This window comes from Anolis sagrei, chromosome 5, assembly GCF_037176765.1.
Source record: "Anolis sagrei isolate rAnoSag1 chromosome 5, rAnoSag1.mat, whole genome shotgun sequence".
NCBI classification, from domain to species: domain Eukaryota; kingdom Metazoa; phylum Chordata; class Lepidosauria; order Squamata; family Dactyloidae; genus Anolis; species Anolis sagrei.
The window spans coordinates 45,971,828-45,994,619 of NC_090025.1; the positions used below are offsets into that span (position 1 = coordinate 45,971,828).

Consider the following 22,792-nt stretch of genomic DNA (forward strand, 5'->3'; position numbering starts at 1 on the left):
AAATACAAATCAATTTTAGAAACAAATTTTTGCGTTGTTACCCAGGCCTAATATATATATATATATATATATATATATATATATATATATATATAAGCAGCTCTTTCAATTCCCCCTCCCCAAACTCCCTTTAAAAGTAAAAGAACCATTAGAGTGGTGCCAGAGTTCTCCTGGAGTGTTGAAATGACGTGCCAAGGGGGGGGGGGGGTGGAGAAAATTACTCTTGTCCCCCCTCTCCTGGAGCATCATTTCTACACCCTAGGAGAGCTAGGAAGGCCAGGTGCATTATTTCACTTTCAAAAGGAGTTTTGGGAGGTTTAGAGGAGGGGGTTGGTATCCTCGCAGTTTTACAGGCTAATTTAGCTCAGAAAACTGACGACTACTGTTTGGACTGCCCCCTCAAAAGCTCTGAATTTTTGAGGGAGCAGTCCAGACAGTGGAAGTAGTGGGTTTATCCAAGAAGGTGTGGAATAAACCCACTAGCAAATTAATTTGCCACAAACCAGGGTTTTTCCAGGTGTTTCTTTGGGATGTCATCTGGAGGGCCCCTTTTAATTGCAGGAACTCTGTGTTAAAAGGGCTGTCTGGATGGGCCCTTGGGCATACTGAAACTTTGAGAGACTTTTATTCTTGAATGCTAATTCAAGTGACACACTGGTTGCTAGGGAATGTCAAAGTCTAAACAGTGCAGTCCAAATCCTTGCTCTGCTAGAGAAGGTATAAAGTGTATGGACAGTTGCTACAGAACAAACTGTATAATGATTTTCTTAGTACTAGAAGTAATGTTATGTTCTCTGTGTAAATTCTAAAATACCACACATCTGTCTTAGACTGAATCCCATGAACAAGTTTTATATGAAATTTTCAAGTAATAGTTTTAATGTGAAACTTGTAAGTTTTTCAGAAAGCAACCATTTTAGAGGTTAATCTTTAATCATGAGCAGGTGGTTAAATCCTGCATATAACAGTGAAAATCCTCTTTGTATGAGAGCTAAACCCTTCTTTCAACACAGATGCAACTACATGCTGTTCTCATTAACTTCTGCCGGGAAGCATTTACATATTTCTGATGGAAGGTGACAGCGCTCAATATCTTCTTAAAACGCCTCTCCTATGCTAACTTCTCTAGATTTATATCTTTGGCTTTACGTACAGCTTGGTTGGCATATCCCAGCAGACTAGGATGAGCACATATGCCTACAGTATTTCTTGTCTCATAAGCAAATATTAAAAGATGTTATGGAATAAAGGAAGAGAATAAATAGAACAGAGGATTTAGCTCTAAATGGACCAAGCATTTCATTCCAAAGTTACTTTGATATGGAAAAAAGCTTGCAGTTTTCTTTCATCTTAATTAAAAAAAAAGTCACCCATGTACACTTAGAAGTTCATGACTTCTCCTTTGTAGTTTTCTGAAGGCAATTCATTAAATTATATATTACAAATGGAAAGGCCTTGTTATCAGCTGTTATAACCAATATATTGTAACTACAGTGTCTTTAGCAATGTTTAATGGTAGTGTACCTTTACTATGGAAGCTAACATGGTTCAGTGTTTGAGTGCTGGACTATAACTCAGGAGACTGGGGCCCCTTACACAGCTATATAAAATCCATATTGAACCGGATTATATGACAGTGTGGACTCAGATAATCCAGTTCAAAGCAGATAATGTGGATTATCTGCCTTGATATTCTGGATTATATGGTCGCGTGGAAGACCCTCAGATAAACCAGTTCAAAGCAGATATTGTGGGTTATCTGCTTTTATATTCTGGGTTATATGGCTGTGTGAAAGGACCCTGGTGTAACAGAAAAGCTAATTATAGTAAAGTTTTATTGTCTATGTTTGTTAGTGTTGATATTATGGCAAAGGCAGTCAGGAGTTGGTTACATCTGATTGGCCATTGGGTTACCATGGATATGTAGCCTTTGCAGTAGAAATGTATCCATTTTAGAGTGGCTAGCAAGAAAAGGGGCGGAGCTAGATAAAAATAGAGGGGAACATTTTAACAAGTAGGGAGTCTCTAGCCAGGAGCTAGAGGGAAGAGGATCAGTATTTAAGTTTGTAGCTTCCATTGTTATATTGAAGTAAAGAAAAAAGTTAATATTAGTTTAAATTATCAGTTAGGTAGAACAGAGAGATAGAGATTCCTTTGGGAATAAGTTTTTAGGCAAACTATTGATGGAAGAGAGTGACTAAAAGGCATAAGCTAGCCAGCCAGGAGGCTGAGGAGAAATATATTTTGAAGGAGAAGAAAGTGGCTTAACTGAGGAGAAACAAGTTAGCTGTTTGAAAGTTATGTAATAACTATTTTATGAATTCAAAGGAGTGGAAGACAGTTGCAATAACATCCAAGTGGAACTGAAGTGAAGTACTTTGTAACAAAAAAGCTCATGTGCAAAAAAAAAATCCATAAATAAACATTTCTTTGTTTCAACATATACATTAAAGTCTTGAGTCAAGTTACAGGATTAAAGTTACATGGCTGGAAATCAGTCTGTGATTACACTGATGTAACCTGTGAGAAGAAGTTGGAAGCTACATATTGACTACAGGTTTGGATTACACATTGAAGAAATATACACAGACATATAAAGATTGTATCCTGTAACAAACACATGTTAATAAAGGTGCCACAGAGATAGAGATAGTGTGTTCCAAGCATGAACTACAAGACACTGAGTTTGTGAGGTTTGATTACTCACTCACCCTGTAATACCTCATCTCCTCATGATGTAGGCAGAGGTGGGATATCCAAGGTCTTGGTATCCGGATCCCTTGGTATAGTGCCCTCCCTGTCTGTCATTTACCTTTACTTCTATGTCACACCTGGGATTCAAATCCCTGATCAGCCACAGAAACCCACTGGGTGACCTTGAGCAAATCATTACCGCTTCATCACACTAGAGAAAAAAATCCACTTAAAATCCAATTTCTGCCACTTGCAGAATTCTGGGGTTTGTAGTTTAATGAGGCTTTTAAAGGCTCCTCCCTAAACGACAAACCCCAGAAATCTCCAGGAGGCAGAAACCAGATTTTAAGTGGATTTTTTCTCTAGTGTGAAAAAGCCTGCTTTAGAAGAAAGCAAGGGCAAACCAGTTCTGAAAGTATTGCCACAAAAATCTCATGATAGTGTCATCTTAGGTCCCTTCTTCACATCTGCATAAAATCCAGATTATCTGCTTTGAACTGGATTATATGGCAGTGTAGTATCAAATAATCCAGTTTAGAGCAAATGATGTGGATTATCTGCCTAGATATTCTGGATTATATGGAAAAGTAGGAGGACCCTGAGTGGTCACCATAACTTGGAAACAATAATACAACCTCTACTATTCATTCTTGTCTTTCGAGTGAAAAGGTTTTTGTAGAAAAGGAAACAGACAATTCAATCCAAATACCCATTGAAACAATGAAACCCAACAAACTACAACTGTTATTTTAAGAATATCTGCTTGGAAGTAATTCCCAATGAACCAGTAGAATTACTTTGGAGTTAGCAGGGTTACAACTAATAAATAACTGTGGATGACTGTTCTAGGATACAGCTGAGTTATGCCTCTCTATTCTTCATGCCATCAACACTTGTACTTTAGCTAAAAGAGTGCAAATAATTATTAGTTTGGCATATTAAAAATCATTCACTGCAATCAGGATTGCTAATGTTACCTTAGCAAAATGTGGAGAAATTACAGACCGTAGTGCCGGAGTCTACTTCACTCTACTTGCCAATTTTGAATTCATTATAGGAAAGATAGGACATTGGTGTATATAATGCATAAAAGCAAATCAAGGGCTATAAAACGCTTTTTTAATTGTAAAAATGACCACAAAATAAATAAAATCAAGGAATATAAAAGGCGATCCCTTTTAACAACATGACCTTGTTGACACCCCTGTGGCTGGATATACACTGACATATAATCCAGTATTTGATTCCAGATTATCTGATTTAAACTGGGTTATATTGGTCTAGACTGCCAAATAATCCAGTTCAAAGCTGATAATCTGAGAATCGAAACTGGTTTGTATGGCAGAGTTGAATAGCCAGAGACTCCTGATTCGGTTTCTGGTTTCCAGCTCATCTCTGAGGTACCATCTACACTGCCATACAATCCAGACCTCTTTTACATTGCCATATAATCCAGATTATCAGAGCAGAAAATCCACATTATCTACTTTGAACTGGATTGCATGAGCCTACACTGCCATACAATCCAGATCAAAGCAGATAATCTGGATTTTATATGGCAGTTTAGAAGGGACCTGAGAAAGCAGCAGCTTGGAATTTCTATCAGGAAATTCAGGGGTGTCAATTGACTTCTATTATCCATGTCATAGAAACAGTGTTGGACCTTACTTTTATTTTGTCACAGTTTCCCTTACCTCCTCATATCCTCCTTTATGTGCAGGCTGATGAGTTCCTTGGGGATATGAAAAGAAAGAGTGCTCTCAGACATCTGTTCTCGTACACACATCCACTTGTTGTCAGATGTGGGGAATCTATACAACTTACAGATCGGGTTTTTTAACACTGCAAAAGGGAAAAAGAATGATGGCATTGCTTAATTAAAGCCTGCATTGTTGTTCACAAACTATCTCAGTGGTTCATTGGTCAAACTATTATCGAGTGAGCCATTTCCCTCTTTCTTTGTTTTCCCGTTCCAAAAGCTAAAGCCCCCAAATAAATTTACCCAGCCTTTAATTTATTATTTGTATTTCACTAAATTAAAGGCAGAGCCCCTTAGGTTGTGCTTCCAAAATAGAAGACAATTAAATTCTACTTAGTACAGTAAATGCTAGATTTATCACTTCAGTTTCAATAAGATTAAAAGCTCAGGACTACTGGCATAGATTCCTAAGATAAAAGTAAACTTAGCTGAGAAACAAATACTCAACAAACAGCTGATACTATTATGACCATATATTAAAAATGGAAATCCTTTTCCCACTGCAAATCCAGGTGATAACAAAGCTGAGTACACTGGATTCACTTGAATATTTATTTTAAGGACCCTAATATGAGCCACCGTGTGTAGTGGTTTGAGTGTTGAATTATGCCTGAGGACCAGGGTTTGAATCCCTTGTTGGCCGTGAAAACCCAATAGGTAACCGTGGGCAAGCCTCAGAGCAAGGCAGTGGCACACCTCCTCTGAGCAGATCTTTAATAATAATAATAATAATAATAATAATAATAATTTATACCCCATCCCCTCTTCCCGAAGGGACTCAGGGCAGTTTACAACAGTCAATCAATACAGAAAAAATATAACAATAAGAAGTATATACAGAATAGTTATTACTTGATACCATTAAAATGACATAATAATATGAGTATTAATAAATAACAGGTTAAAAACTATAATGCTTCTAAAACAGTCTAAGGATAATCACTGTCTAAACCAGCTATTTTTGTTATCAAGCTAACCAGCAGTTATGATTAATATTCTCATGGTCATTCAAATCCTGTCCAATTGTTAAACAATACCCTTGCCATTATGAAAGGCTTGCTTAAATAGCTAGGTATTTAACTCCTTCCTAAAAACTAACAGAGTGGGTGCCTGTCTTATTTCCTTGGGGAGAGCATTCCAGCGTTGGGGGGCCACTATCAAGAAGGCCCTCTCCCTCGTCCCCACTAGCCTTGCTTGAGAGGGAAGTGGGATTGAGAGGAGGGCCTCCCCAGCGAATCTTAAAGTCCGGCTAGGTTCATAGGGAGAGATGCAGCCATGTGAATAGTCATATAGGGCTTTGTAGGTAATAACCTGCACTTTAAATTGGGCCCGGAGGCAAATCGGCAGCCAATGGAACTGCTTTAAAATGGGGATTTTATGTTCCCAACAACCCACCCCTGTCAGCAGTCTAGCTGCAGATCTTTGACAAGAAAACCACAAGACAAGTTCACATTAGGGTCATCATAGGTCGGAAATGACTTGAAGGCACACAATAATAAATATATTTAATTGTACTTCCTATATTTTATGTTTCTGCATAACTGATCTGATGAGACTCAAGAGATTTTATCTGCATTAAATGAAAATAAACACCTCAGTTTCCCATGTTTTCTGGTACATTTCATAATAACATATAACAGTAATAGACTTCTGAAAGATAATGAACAGGTGGTAGAACCAGTAGGCTTTCATACTGAAAGGTTTTGCTGCCTAGAGGCCATCACATCAACATATTGCAAGAAGCAGCAAGGGTAATCTTGAATTAATGTGTAGGATGACCAAATTTACCACACTCCTTAATCAATCAATTCTGGGAAGCATACTGAGACTGATGCAATCAGACAGCTGTGAATTTGCATTGTTAATAAAAGGAAATCAGTTCCACTTTCTCAGATTCCTCAGCAGTTGAAATATACACACTTCAATACAAACTAAAAATAACCATTTTTTCTGTAGACCTTTACTGACAAATAGTTCATGTTTATTTGGAAGCATATATACACACACACAGGAGAAATAATAATAATAATAATAATAATAATAATAATAATAATAATAATAATAACAACAATAATAATAATAATCTGGAGTGTATTCACACACACACTCATCTGAAAATTCAGGACCATCCAATCAAACCATTTTCAGGTAGCCATACTGCTAATGGTGTGGGCAGTTTTCCGTAGACATGTGTCACAAATGCAGTCTTCAACAATGCCATATTGCTATGCTGAACTGATTTTTTTCCCCACAGAGAAGGGAAATGTAGATTCTGACAGCTATTATAGAAGAGATCCCAAACCAAACCTAATCCACTGAATGTTTGAAAAACCACATTTATACTGGCTAGCAGTCATTGTTAATGCCTCTCCACAATCCTAACAAAATTAATAACAAGAAATGGCACAGGATAACCAATTAATTAATTAATTTGATGATAATTGGAGCGAACTACAGGGAGCCGTCAACCCCCCTGTCCAAACAGCTCCACTGGCTGCCGATAAGTTTCTGGTCTCAATTTAAGGTGCAGATTATCACCTATAAAACCCTACACAGTTTGGGACAGCCTTATCTTCATGACTGCATCTTCCTCTACAAATCTATGTGATCTCTAAGATCTTCTGGGGAGGCCCTTCTCTCGCTCCCACCCCTGTCACAAATGTGTTTGGTGGGGACAAGGGAGAGGGCCTTCTCGGTGGTGGCCCCCTGGCTCTGGAACTCTCTCCCCAGGGAAATTAGACTGGCACCCACCTTATTCACCTTCTGGAATGAATTGAAGACATGGATGTTCCACTGTGCCTTTGACTAGATAGTTCCCCAAATAATTCTGGCTCCCAATCTGATCCATAATAAAATCTTACAAATTACCACTGTTCCCTTTTAGAGACATAGTGCTCTCCTTACCCTACCCCCCAGGTCCTAATCTTGTTATCCATCAACCCTATCCTTTGGTAAGTGATTTGCACCCGTCACCCACCTGAACTCAGAACTGAACTCTACTCTACTGAAAGTTGTTAGATGTTCGCTAAGTATTGTATTATGTGGTTGAAATGTTTTTATGAATTGCTGTTATATTTTAGCTATGTTGAATCTCGGGCTTGCCATCATGTGAGCTGCCTTGAGTCCTTTCGGGGAGATGGAGTGGGGTACAAAAATAAAGTTGTTGTTGTTGTTGTTGTTGTTATTAATCTGAATATAATGACAGTGTAAATCAAGATTTTGATTAAAAGGAAAGTCATGATATAGTAGCTTCAGAGAGAAGGTGAATAAGAAAAACAATAATAATGACAGGATTCAGTATTTAGAGCAAAACAAGGCAACCTGATGGCCTCTGATAGCTGCTCAATGGTCAGGGATTATTGGAGTCATAATCCAGAGGAATTTGCTTATGAAACTTTCTGCTTTCATATAAAAGATACTGTGTAAACAAAGTTTTATAGCAATTTTCTAATATATTGCCATGACTTAGCTTTAAAGAATTTATTATAGCTAAAAAACATGGTCATCATAACTTACACAGACCCACTGAACTTTCATCAAGTTCACATGTTAGTGGGTTGACTGTACTTGGGGGGAACAGCTAGATTTGGGTCATATTCTTATAAAGCCTAAAACCATTGGAAATAGCAACCTTCTACAAGCCTCCTATACTAGTTACGCTGGTTACGTATATAATTCAGATTGCTTACTATATTGTATATGTGTATATTGGTATACAGTTTTCCTTAGCTCTATGTTATGGGAGGGACTGCAGACCATGTGATCAGATCTATTCAGACATAAGACTCTATTTTAGAAGACAGACACCATTAGACTCTCAGATTGTACAGACGCCATTAGACTCTCAGAATGTAAAGATGCTTCAGACTTTGGACTGTTCGATCACAAGAAAGATGCCTTGTGCTATCTGCACAGAGAAACTACTTCAAATCTATCTGTGACTGGATTGACAAGTTATATACCTGTATGCTGAATACATGAAGTTTCTAAGTAAACCAACTATGTAACTTTTAATGAAGACTACTTATTTTTTTTCTCTTGAGAGCATGATTTAAATCCAGATGTTTTAAGGGAGAGTAGATGTTTTTGGGGCAACTGAAATAGCACTTCTGAAGATTTGCTATATATTTTGTGCTTTGGAATAATCTTTGTTCCTAACAGTTCAGAAATATATCTAGGTATATCAGTCTAACAGTTGAAAAACCTAATTGGCCTTGCATGAATACTAGTGGATATACACCACCCAAGAAAAGATTGGGTTTTTGGCTCTTCTCTGGAAGACCATACTTTACAAAAGGGTTATGATTTTCCAAATGGTAGTGAATGCCCATTAATTTCCAAAAAGTCATGCTTCCAAAGGGCTATGGAGATTTCTGGTTTTCCAAAAGTTTATGATCTCTAACAAGGTCATGCCTTTCCAAAAAAAAAAAAAAACCCCAATTATTTTACTCAAAAAAAAAAACCCTCAATGCATGGAGCCTCATACCTAAAACAAATTGCAACATATAATTTATATTGAACCCTTGAACCTGGGGAATTGAACAATGTTTTATTCTGCATTGATTTCATTTTCAATTTTACATTTTAATATCTAATTCAAGTTCTCCATGTCTTCCACTTTTTTTGTTTTGTTTTGCAAGGTACACACAATTAAAATCTGCAAAAGATTTCCTGCTGAAACATTTCAGTCCTTTAAAAGACTCTGGGAATATTTTATTGTACTGGGCATCCAATGCAGTACAAATCCTATGAATACTGTACAGATCCCTGAAAAAGGTCTTAGTTTTAGCACGACATAAAAAAAATGGCTCTAAGCACTTATATCACCGTTACTCATTTCCGTGGGATGTAATGCTTCATTTCTGCTATGCATCCACTCACTGATCTATGAAGCACATTTAACAAAAATATGATTAAGGATGTTTGCATATACTTAAATACCAATACATACAGAAGATCAAACTTTTGAAATGAGAATAATATGTTCTTGTACTGGTGTTGCAACAACATGAGGTATACTTGTCTTTTTAAAAGGAGTAAGGGAAACAACAGTGTTTTAGGGAAAGGAGCAAAATTCCCAGAGGGCTTCATATTTCTGGTTATAAAGCTTTCTAGAATCCTCTCTCTTTTATTCTTTTCTACACTGTTACATTTAGGAAAGAGATCTTAATTTAATGTAAAGATTCTAAATTGATATAAGACTAAGATATAAAACCCCAAATGTCTTGAGATAAAAATGGAATAGTGATAAGCATCTATGAGATTAACTATTCACTTGGGACTTGTGCTCTGTATAAGAAGAGGAATACTCAAGGAGAATGCCAGTAGCTTTCTAGCTATATAGAGATTTTGTGATTCACAGGGGAGGTTTTCCAAACTATCTGCTCTACTCTCAGAATTGCAAAGAATGCAATTATCAGGTTAGTATACAGATCCAAAGACAACATTAAGCTTGTGCAGTGAAATATTCTTTTCTTTTTTTTGCCCTTACCACTTTAATCTTTTGGGATAACTACAAACCTTTGAAACCAAAACAGAAGGAACGTGGGGGAAGTGCAGCCCTCAGAGACCCTCTTCTCTTGATTTTGTCAGTGGAAGCCACCACCAGATCAATGCCATTGTATTCTGTCCAATGATGGATGGATGGTGTTTATCTATTGTGTCTAACCGACCAGGGCTAATCTGGGATCAGATCCAGAAATATAGGGCAATGTCGATCCAGCCTTCGAGACATAAATCTCTCATCCTCACTATACTCTCCATAGCCATTCTCTACTGCAAGAGAAAAGTAATATTTCTATGCAGTTTTCACCCAGTGTTCATATATTTCTTAACGTTTTGGGAAATAATTCTGTGCCGAGATGCACTCTGCTTTGGTTGGTTGCAGGAACCATGTGATCTCTGTGTTTATAAAACAAGCTGTTCCCAGAAACATGTAAATTTGTGCAAAAGACAGTTGTCCTTGGTACAAAAAACCCCACGACTTTTGCAAAAAAAAAATTCTGTCCTTAAAAACAGTAGCCTTTAAATCTCAAGACCACATGTTTTTGTGCAAAAAGGAAAAAAACCCACATTCCCAAGCAGAAGTATTCTAAAATCACTTCAATACGTGTGATCTCTAAGCAAAAAAAACAAAACAAAACTCGATTACACTTGCATTAAACTGCTGTCTGGAACTGCACTCAGTCTGTACTGATACTTTAGAGATATCTCAGCTTTTTTTTTTTTTTTTGGCCCTATCTACATTGCCATATAAAATTCAGATTGTCTGTTCTGAACTGGGTTACATGGCACTAGACTCCTATAATCCAGTTCAAAGCAGATAATCTCGATTATCTACTTTGATAATCTGGATTATATGGCAGTGTAAATCCAGCCCCAGTCTTACATTGTTGTTTTGGTAGGATGCAATCAATATTTTATCTTCTGAAATATATACCCATTTTGAATGTTGTTCTAAGTTTTGGGTTGTTGAGGTCTTTTAATTTATTATGTTTGTTTCTAATGATTATTTTATGCTTTTTTGTAAATCATCCTGGCAATATGACTTAAGATTGGTAGCTTCTGTGTCAGAGTTATCATGTCTCACACTGAACAAAGCTCTTGTAGATTGGTTTTAATTTGTAGAAATATTATTCAGGTTGACACCGACAGAACTAATTTAGAAACATTTTATTGACAGAAATCATATGAATATAATTTAACCCCTCATTCTGATTAGATACACATAGTAAGGTAAAGATTTCTCCTGACATTAAGTCTAGTTGTGACTGACTCTGAGGCTTGGTGCTCATATCCATGACTAAGCCAAAGAGCTGACTTTGTCCATAGACACCTCCAAGGTCATGTGGCCAGCATCACTGCATGGAGTGCCATTACCTTTCTGCAGAAGCCATACCTATTTGCATGTTTTCAAACTGCTAGATGGCAGAAGCTGGGCCTAACAGAGAGAGCTCACCCCGCTCCCCAGAACTGAACCGCAAACCTTTCGGTCAGCAAGTTCAGCAGCTCAGAAGTTTAACCTGCTGTGCCACCAGGGGGCCCAGATACATATAGCATAAACATAAAATGTAATTACTCTTATCATTTAAGGTATAGCAAACATACCTGCGTTTAATAAAGGTAAATTCTCTTTACTATTGATGTTTTCTGGAGAAGTACACTCATGAACCAAGGCACACTACAAAACAAAAGTTAAAATGTTTTAAACATATTTTAATATAAACAAGAAGATATCATTAAAAACATAACAGTCATAAATAAGTTCATATTAAAATAGGCAAACATACTTTTCATATAAAATTTCATCCTCCTAATATCTTTAATATATTGGATCACTTCCCTGAGTAATTTATCACAGATGAAGTTATAGACTAATATCTTAATATAATCTGTATTTATTTACAAGCTTATCCGGAACAACACTTCAATAATCTCTTAGCTAACGGAAATAGACACAATCATTTCATCTAATTCCATGGTTTAGTACGTTGCCAAAATGTCCCTCTTGTTCTTTCTCTTTTTTTCCTTCATCTGAAAAGTTAATTCCCATTTCATATCCACATGATTTTAGTTCACTGAAGAAACCATGTTTTGAAAAGTCCCTGACAAGAAAAGTGCCTGATGGGCTTCAAAGTCATGATCACCAAAATTAAACAGTTCATATATTAAATTGCTTAAAACCTTTTAAAGACATAATGCTTTTACTGATGAAGAGGTCAGCATGCCAAACCAGGAGAATCAAGAAGATAGCAACAAAGTGTCTAAGAAAAGATATATATTTTTGATACAGAATCTGTCATAAAAATGCCACTTTAACCAAATAGGCTATTCGATTCAATAAAACATGAAGAACTGAAATTATCTGTCTCCTAGGACTGGGTTGCAATCCTTTCCAAGATTTCTATTTTAAATTCTTCCTGATAGAACTGTTTCAATATATTCTTTCCTAGTGTATTCTTTTCCAAAAAGTACTCTTTTCCAAATGAATTAAGCCCTTAGGCCCAATCCCTTTCATTCTTGCTCTTGGAAATATTTACTTAGCTAAAATCCTTATTTATCACTCTTCCCTTTATCACTCATTAGACAACCCTCAAAAGAACATCAGGTTAAAAGAGAAGACATTATAATAATGGGTTGTTGTAGGTTTTTCAGGCTGTATGGCCATGTTCTAGAAGCATTCTCTCCTGATGTTTCGGTCAGGCATCCTCAGAGGTTGTGAACCCAATCTTCCTAGTTTCCAACAGACCTCACAATCTCTGAGGATGCCTGCCATAGATGCAGGCAAAGCGTCAGGAGAGAATGCTTCTAGAACATGGCCATACAGAGCGAAAAACCTACAACAACCCAGTGATTCTGGCCATGAAAGCCTTCGACAATAAAAGATTATAATCTTCGTGAGAAAGGGATACAAGCCATTAGATAGTTTAGAAAAGCCATGCATAGAGACTGAGAGTTTCTTTAAGAACATCCCATTATCCACTATGCACAGGATTTAAATTAAACACTTCAAAGGTTTTTCTGGCTGAGGGATACTAGGTGTTTCAGTCCCAAAAGTAACGTTTTGGAGCTCTCCATTTGGTTCATTTTATTATGGAGTCCCACAACAAATGCTGCATAGGGGAAAGTAGTGAAGCTATGGTTTTGATTTCTGAGTCAAAATTTGCATACATCTCAGGGAATTCCTTCCAGAGTAAAGGAATTATTAACTATTAAACAAAGGACCTACACTTTTTTCTGAGTACAAAGCAGTACTGTCAATATTGAATCAGAACAGATTGTTTCAACTTATCCCTAGTGCTTCATCACAAGATAAGAGATGAAAACATCCTGACAAAACCTATTTGTTCTTCACCATCATATTTTGGTCTTCCTTTCCTTTGTTGTTTATACAGTTGTCTAACTCGGATAGCTAATGTCAATTAAAGGAGACCCACTGAATCAAAAGTCCTGATCCATCATTAGCAATTGATTCAACCCAGCTCTAGTTGGGACTTGGAATTGGATTTAGGCCATACAAATTTAGCTGAACTTTCCTCCACTTGCACTACATATATTAAAATACAGCTCTGACCTATATTTTACAATGTACATGACAAAACTAACAGAATATTCATCTTAAAATGTATTAATAAATAATGTCAGCTGGCTATGCAGCAGCTAATCCATTGCCATTCCTTCAAAAGGGTGATATTTAAAACATACTTTTTGTACTGGGTAGCAGGAAGCAAGGCAGCACTTCAGTTCATACTGTTCTAAGCTCATTATACTTAACTAGCTTTGAAATCAGTGCCTTAATGCTAAATTCTTTTGCAAAGAAAGCTCCAAAACAAACTTGCATTGCAATCACATTTTAGTTTGGAGAGTTGAACACTCACATTATACCTTATTCTCCAGAGGATGGTTTCCTTTTTTATTTTAAAATCCAACTTTAAAGTCTATTGTGATTAATTTAATGCACAGGCAACTGGGCATATGTGATCTTCTGAATTTAATTCGTGCACTCGGCAGGTTTCTTACCTTTTGTCCCTTCACATCTGTTGTGATGTGATCTGCCTCCCCGTCCTCTGTCTCCCCCATCTTCACAAAGCTGACTTCTATGGTGCCAAATGTCTTTCCACCATCCAAACTTCTGGAAAAAAATATGCAAGGGAGGTGGAAGAGGGGAAAGTGGCTTATTTTCCATTTCTGTAGCAGTACCATCAGTTACTTCTTTCAGTCTGAAAATGTGTACATGGAATTTGCAATTGGCACCTCCAAAAATGCAACTGTTGTATACATATTCTGAACCTTTGCACAATTTCTAAAGTATGACACACTGACACAAAATCCACTTGTATAACTTTAAATTCAGTAACACATATTTAATGATCTGTTTTCTACAATAATAACTTTAGAAAAGAAAGGATGGTAAACAAACTGCATATGCCAGTCTTCTTGCCTCTAAACTATTGCAAACAGCTGGACATGGAGAAGGGACGGAAAGACATTCTAAATGGTGGCACCTACATTATGGATTTTGAGCCGCTGTGATCCTCTATAATGTCCACGTCAACCATTTATTCTAAGAGTTAATTCTATTCTGTTCAGTGTTCTTTGCTTTCCTGGTACTTGGGAAACCCAGTCAGAAAGAATAACACATGAGAATGTCACAGTTTTCCTCCCATTCACACATCCCATTGGGGGGGGGGGGGGGTGTGTCTGTATCAAAGGTGTTTTAAACTCGTGTTTCCAGATTTTTTTTTTGCTTTGTTTTGTTTTTAGAGGCATTTATTTTACACCCGAGTAACACTTGTCAGGTGGCCATGGTGGCACAGCAGGTGAAACTGCTGTGTTGCAGAACTTGCTGACCAAAAGATCAGTGGTTCGGACCCACCGATTGGGGTGAGCTCCCATTGTTAGCCCTAGCTTCTGCCAACCTAGCAGTTCAAAAACATGCAAATGTGAGTAGATAAATAGGAACTGCTTCAGCAGGAAGGTAACAGCACTCCATGCAGTCATGTTGGCCACATGACTTAGGAGATGACTATGGACAACACCGGCTCTTCGGCTTAGAAATGGACATGACCACCACTTCCCATAGTTGGACTTGACTAGACTTAATGTCAAGGGGAAACCTTTACCTTAGCACTTGTTACTTTCACAGAATCATTATTTTTCTTTTTAAATGGATTGTTTTACTGTATCAGCACTGTTCCACAGTCTTGTATTACTGTAAATTAGAATTGGTGGTCAGTCACCTAATGATAATTCAAAGAAACAAGTATTTGGCTCCCAAAAGAAAGGTACTGAAAGTGACATTATTAGTGGGACCTTAAGTAGCGAGGCTAAGAATTTCCTAAATAAGCAACATATTGATGCTTATTAGGAAAACCAGGGTTGAGTGCACTACTTCATATTTCCCTATATGAGCCTGTCCAGGCTCTACAGAGAGGACGGAGGGATTAATATGGTTCCTGTAACAGCCCCAGTCAGAAGTCTAGGTGCAGCATTTTGTACCTGCTGAAATTTCCAAATGGTTTCCAAAGGCAGCCTGACACAGTATGCATTTTATTAATCTAAATGGAATGTAATCAAGGCATGTGTCATTGTAGCCAGAGTCGACATTTCCAGGAATTGATGTATCTGGCACACTTGCTTTAACTGTGCAGTTAAACTGAATTCACCCTCCAGTCTCTGAATTGCACTGAATTCCACTGTATCTGCACACTCCATATGCAGTACACACTTGCTTACTAGGTTTCTTCGGGAAGACAGTAACATGCTCCAGGAGTTGTTTTAACAAAAATGTCTTAACTTTCTATTGGACCATTTGTTTTCCGAAGTTATAAATACACACCATACATTTATAAAGGGAAACCATGCCGGTGTACATTTAAATAATGCAAACGGATGTTGTTTTAAACTTGGCACAGGCAGCTTGCAGTTATATCCTGCAGAGCCATTTTCTGTAGTATGTCCCATTTCTCAAAAAAATTGGCTTTCAGAATTCTTACTCGGTATTTAAATAAATTTGAAGCCTAGCAAATATACCAAATATGTCCCACAAGTTTCTACTTGCAGTCTTAAACACATGTTATTAATAAATGTTAAGAATAGATATTCCGTGTTCTGTGTAATTAAAAAAACAATTTTGTTTATCCCTAAAATCTATTCCATCTGACACAGTACATGCGCCTTCAAGTTGCCTGTTGGCCTATGGTCATCCCATTAATTTTATAGGGTTTTCATAGTAAGGAATACATAGAAGTAAATTTGCCAGTCCCTTCCTTTGAAATACAGCCTGCAGCTCCATCCAAGTACTAACTATGGCTGACCCTACTAAATTTAATGGGAGTTGGTACTTTTTAGGTTATTTAGGTCCTAAGTTGGGTACTTTTGGGGTATTTAGGCTCTAATATATCAACCCTCAGTTAGCAAGAGTAAAATAAATACAAATTAAAACTTTGAAAAATAATAGTAAATGAGAACAAAAAACTTTTTTTGGGGGGGGGGGAATTAACATTTTGAGAAAACAGTGTATGTTTTACCAGACGATCAAGATGATGCCCCCTGAATCTAATTCAGCAATGAATTTTATAACTGAATGTTTCGTAGTCATGCTCCGTTTCTAAACCAGCAGAGATACCCAGAGAAGAATCTCAGAAGATTTTAGTGAACTGGCAGGCTCATGGGTGAAGCTGAAGACTGTCTTTTCAGTTCTCAAGGATGCAATATAGAATGTTACAGCCACGAAGAAGAATAAAGAAGGTCTGTTTCTACTCCTTTTAGAGTAGGAGAGCAGAAAGTTACTGAATCCCCATTGCGAAATAAGAGACCAGACACAAGATGTGAAGCAATAAATGGGCCATTTATTGACCTAATTAGAAAATGATAAGTGAACTAATTGATTAGTTGTGGGGGGAGCACTGCAACATGGGTAACGGTGTGAGGCCAGGTATCTTTCTGGGACCATCTGCCAAAGCAACCACTGGGCGAAACACCTGACCCCAGGGGCAATCCACATTGAGGGCTTGTTATACCGGCTGGTCATTACTGGAAGGCCGTCGGAGGGGACCTCCCCCCAAACCATAAAGCCCCATAGGGGAGAGGCAAACCCCGCCCCCAAGGAAAGCCCTAAGGAAGATATTTTGGGGAACTCTCTAAGCCATAAGCCTACAGAGATAAACCCAAATTCCCTTCACCCCAGAATGGAGGGATGCCAATGTGTACGCCGATCCAATCACTCCCCCCCCCCCCACTTCTTGCCAGGAACTCCTATTTCTAATGAAGGCTGCATTTACACAGCCCCACCCTTACTCCCGTCAGCTTCAATATGGGGTAGGTGAAAAACCCTCCTCTCTGAGAAGGGAAAAATTCCTACCTGGCCCTAGTGCAACCAGTGCAACTCATATTGAACTAAGGGTGGGAGGGTGGGTTGCGCTGCTGGAAGGCCATATGCAGAGGGGAGGGGGCTACCTCCCTAAGGCCCCTCCCTTCTTCTACCTAGCAAGAATGCCAGCCAGAACCAACTGGTCATTCACGGGGGGATTCAAGTGCTCCCCTCCAGCCATACGTTTGGCTCCTTCTGTCTGGAGGTGTGTGTTCACTCTCTAAAGCAAACTCATGTATCATAACAGACATCATCCCTAAAGCCTTGCCATAATGTATTTTACAACACTGTGGTCTATGCTAGATATAAGGAATTCCATATTAAAACACATGAAAAGATCATTCCAAGTCCCAAACTATAAGATACCCTGCAAACATAATACTCTGTATTGATATCTACAAGGAAAAGAGGTGACAGCTATGGAGTTCTTAGTCTTTTACCCAACTTCAAGTTGGTGAGCAAATTCTACCAATGAATTTGAACCGGCAAGTCTTGCAGACTATATTCTGTCTTTCCAATTCTATTTTAAACTATTTAAGAACATTTCTCTTTCATATGAATGGCTGTACTTGTAAACATCTCTTTAGTTTCCCATTGGTATGAGATACGCAGGCTACATTAACAAGCTTAGAAAACAAACTGCCAGGTCCCATATACTTTTTAAAAACCCAGTTGTCACAACAGATGCAATGCTTAAAACTGTACCTAGTAACTGCAGATTATAATGTTTCAATGAAAGTACTGAAAAGCTGGCACATTACCTATTTGTATTAAATATCCAATTATTAAACTATGAATTGTGGCTGTTGCAGGCATAATCCCATCTGTTGCTTTGGATTTCAATAGAAATAAAACTGTATGCAACCTGTCATTCACTCACCAGGCAATTACAGGTTAAATCGCATATTTGCCCTTTATGTGAATAGGAACAGGAAATTAATTCAAGAAGAAACAAGCTAGATGTACTTGATTTTATTTCATTAAGAAATGAATGATGAAAGCAAACTGAAATGTGTTCACTCTCTAAATTATTTATTCAAGACGTATTTACTTAGTGCAAGCCTGAATTTCTCTTTATACTAGTGTCCCAGCTTCCCTCTTAGCCAGGACTACCATTTGTATCACAAAGTGTTATGGTATCACAGAATGCAAACCTGAAATCTGACAAAGCTATATTGCCTTCCAAAGGATGTTTCTATGCTGCAGAATTAATGGAGATTGATACTACTTTAACTGCCGTGACTCAATGCTATGGGATCATGGGAGTTATAGTTTGATAAGGCACTATAACTCTTTGGCAGAGAGGCTAAAGACCTTACAGAATCATAGAATCATAGAATTGGAAGAGACCTCGTAGGCTATCCAGTCCAACCCCCTGCCAAGAAGCAAGAAAATCACATTCAAAGCACCCCCAACAGATGGCCATCCAGCCTCTGTTTAAAGGCCTCCAAAGAAGGAGCCTCCACCACACTCTGGCACAGAGTTCCACTGCTGAACAGCTCTTACAGTTAGGAAGCTCTTCCTAATGTTCAGGTGGAATCTCCTTTCCTGTAGTCTGAAGCTATGGTTCCGTGTCCTAGTCTCCAGGACAGCAGAAAACAAACTTGCTCCCTCCTCCCTATGACTTCCCTCACATATTTATGCACGACCCTCATCATATATCTCTCAGTCTTTTTTTCTGAAGGCTAAACATGCCCAACTCTTTAAGTCGCTCCTCATAGGGTTTGCTCTCCAGACCCTTGATGTTAGTCGCCATCCTCTGGATAGCTTGTAAAACTCTGACTCCCATGATTCCATAGCACTGAGTAATGTCTGTTAAAGTGGTGTCAATTTGTATTTGTCATACAGTGTGGATGCACCCAAAGAGTCACTCTCCACCCATTTTGCTTTGCCTGATGATTTTCAGAGATGCAAAAGTAGTGGTAGGAAAATACAATAGCCTTTTCCTTCTATGGTCTGCCTGGTTCATATTTAACAGGGCCCACCATGCAGTTCAGCTTCATACAGAACTAACTGCATTGCATCTTTACCTACTTAAATTTGCCTTGTGTAAATACCAATTGCTGATTAACCAAAGGCCTCTGAAGCAGACATCCTCTGAGATATTGAAGACTATTGTAGTTATTACAAACAGGCACACAAGTTCTGACAGGCGTTACAAATGACTAATGCCTGTTTGATACAAGTTTCAGTAGAACATGTTGCTGCTAACTGAAACCAATCAATATGTTTCACAATCTATGCTCTTTCCCCATGGCCAAAATATATTGAAGATACCATGCGAGACACCTCTTTTATTTTAGTGTTTTGATGGACTGAAAACTGAAATCTACACAGAGTACATTTTATTGATTGAACAGCTAGAAGTTTCCCATAGTCCTTCTTCACTTGAGGAAAGCAGTTTGAGAGCAGACAGACGGTGACTTGCATGTAAATTCTGAATTATGGTGGATTTCCAAATGGTCTACTGCCACAGGAATTACTCTTCCCTATTGCATAATGCACACAAAAAACTCTTGCAAAGCTAATAAAATATATACATTAGTTTTAGCTGCAATTCCTGATGAAAAGACCAGATTTTTATTTTTATGGCAAAATCATTTTACAAGACTCCCATTCCCATGTAGATTTGCTGATTAAAACTGTGAAGAGCCTGTGCTTTGAGACAATTCCAGTGATAAATAACATGCCACTAAACAACAGATTTTACAATGCCTTTTGTTCACCCTGTTGTAAAAAATATATATACATTTTGCCAAAGTTTCCTTCCACTTTTCTGGAGGCCTGCCTAGTTTCTAAAGCAAGGCTGACATCCATCTGCTTAATTGTTGCAAGTCACAATCAGAAAGAGATGGGAGGTCCAATCGGTATGTTAGCTAAACTGAGCTAATTGAGTTGATCTGCAGGAGGACAGGCATGCTGATCTTTTTATTAATTGGTTGTGTTTGCTAAGGAAAGAGAAACATGCCTCAAACCACAAACATTCTGCAAATGTTTTGAAAAATCTTGTCATCGATTGCCCATGTATACTCATGTACAAGTAGACCTCATGTATAAGTTAAGGACAGTTTTTGGGGACAAAATGATGGATTTTGATATGATCCATGGATAAGTGGAGGGTCATTCTGTGGAGAGTGGAAAGCGCCAGTGCCACTTCAGGGAGCCAGCCAACAGCCATCAGTTTCTTTCCCAGATATTCAAAAAGCTTTTCTACACTCAACTCAGAGAAGCAGATGGTCTTCTTTTTCTGATAAGAGTTAAGGCACAGTATTAATGCTCAGCAAAAAAAGAAAAGAAGGGGGAAAAAAGAACCAACTTCTCTGAGTAGTACTGTGAAAGGCAAGATCTTTGTCCCAGGGGAGCCTAAAAGTATGCAAAATGTGGTTAATATTTAATGCCTTTTGAATTCTCAGACTTTCAATTGTATGGCATATCTTAAAAAATCTAGTAGGATCAATGTACCTTTCATGTAAATATGCGCTAGTGGAAGCATTACAACTTGGTTGGCTTAAAATGTCAATGTGTTTAAATCAGGTATGGGTAAACCCAGGCCCAGAGGCTGAATGCAGCCCCTTGGGCTCTTTTCTCAGGCCCTCCTCTCTCTCACCATCCTATCCTTCTTTCCTTCTCTCCCTCTTTCCTCTTCCATCCTTCCCTTCCACTCTTTCATTCTCCCCTCTTTTCTGCCTCCTTCCTTCTCTCCTTCCTTCCATCCTTCTCTCCCTCCCTCCCTCCCTCCCTCCCCTCCTTCTATTCCCTTGCGCCCTTCCTTCCTTCCATACTTCTCTCCCTCCCTCCCTTTCTTCTTTTTTCCCTTCCTCCTTTCCTCCTGGGGGACATTTAGCTGGGAGAAGAAATGGTAGGGAGGGAACATGAGAACCATGTTTCAAGATTTCAAAGGATGTCTCATTGAGGAGGAAGGTGAAAACTGATTTTCTGCTGCTGTAGAGACCAGGGTACAAGGGAGCAATGGCTTTAAATGTCAGGGAAAGAGACTCGACTGAAAAGATTAGGCAGAACTTCCTGGAGAGTGGCATTGGCTGCCTGGGAGTGTGGTGGAGTCTTCTTCTATTGAGGCTTTTCTGCAGAGGCTGTCTATTAGGAGTGATTATATTGTGGCTCCCTACATAGCAGGGGGTTGGACTGGATGGCCTTTGGAAGTCTCTTCCAACTCTAGGATTCTAGGATTTTCTATCAGGAGTAGGCAATATGGGGTCTAATGGATACACTTTTTCTCTCCCGTCCACGGCTAACTCTTTTGGGGTCCAAACGTTTTCTGTCTTTCCTTCACTTTCTGCCTACAAAAGAAAAGAGGAGGGGGAGGAAAGGACAGGGAGTGGGCTTGAGGAAACATCCCTCCTTCCCACCCCACCCCACCCCTCTCCAGCCCACCATGTGGCCCCCAAGTTAGAAAGTTTGCCCTTGCCTGGTTTAAACCATAACTAAAAGGAAACTAAACCAGTTTATATTCTAAATGAAAACATGGTCCATTTGATGTTATTGTACTACTCTTTTTTTGAAGATTTAGTAAATTCATGTTAGAGATGTGTTAAAACTACTTGCCACCTGAACCCCATAAGCATCCTGATAAGATAGGGAATGCTCATGTGTCAAGGATGGCAAGACCAAGGATGTAATCCAAGAAAAAGAACCTGATTTTATCGCTAACCCCTTCAGATTTCGACTATAGTTAGCAACCTGCCATGAAGAGCTGTTGAAGACATATAACTGGGACAAATTCATCAAAATGGAGGGAAGATGGCTCATCCTTTGAATAGATGCATTCACTGGGAAAGCCATTAATCCCTAGAACAGCTTCACAAGATGGCATTTTGCAGAAACAACTGCAGCAGTTAAAAGAAAGAAAACACAGATAACCCATTGCCATCAATGTCATAACAGTTTGACAGGCCATGGACATATAATTTTTATATATCTGTTAACTAAAACGTAGCTCACATTGCTTCCGTCTTATATTATCACATAAAAAGTATGTAAACAATGCCCTGCTTCATATTGAATCATAGAATTATGGAGTGTGAATAGACTGAAAGGGCCTGCGATGCAGGCATATACAATCGAAACACTCCCAAAAGATGGTCATCCAGCAATTGTTTAAAAACCTTCAGAGAAGAAGACTCCACCACACTTTGAGGCAGTACACTTCACTATTCCTAATGTTTATGTACAATTTCCTTTCCTGTAATTCGAATCCAGTGCTCTATGTCCAAGGGCCTGTATACACCGGTCCATACCCTATGTTGCTCCTGGGCATTGAGAAAATGTTCAGGAAGTTCCAGTCTGTAGCGCAGAGTAAAACTAGCAAACCTAATTTTACCCTGTATTAGAAAAAGGAAGGGAATGTGCCAGACCTGCACTTTGGTGTGGAGTGTGAACAGCCAGACCAGATCTGGCAGTAGGATATGCTGCCTTGGATTGTGGTAAAGTCTCATTCTATGGCTGTTTTC

The 22,792-nt window shown here is 38.4% G+C and overlaps 1 protein-coding gene across 3 annotated transcripts in view; it reads right to left on the reverse strand.

Annotated features, from left to right (window-relative positions):
* INPP4B (inositol polyphosphate-4-phosphatase type II B) overlaps positions 1 to 22,792 on the reverse strand; it is a 314,390-nt gene that overhangs the window by 84,325 nt on the left and 207,273 nt on the right. For all 3 annotated transcript variants that reach the window (XM_060778904.2, XM_067468684.1, XM_060778903.2), the window contains 3 exons: positions 13,973 to 14,084; positions 11,561 to 11,633; positions 4,389 to 4,536 (listed from right to left, as the gene is read on the reverse strand). In XM_060778904.2, coding sequence (XP_060634887.2) covers positions 4,389 to 4,536; positions 11,561 to 11,633; positions 13,973 to 14,084 — 333 coding nt within the window. The remainder of the gene's footprint in view (positions 1 to 4,388; positions 4,537 to 11,560; positions 11,634 to 13,972; positions 14,085 to 22,792) is intronic.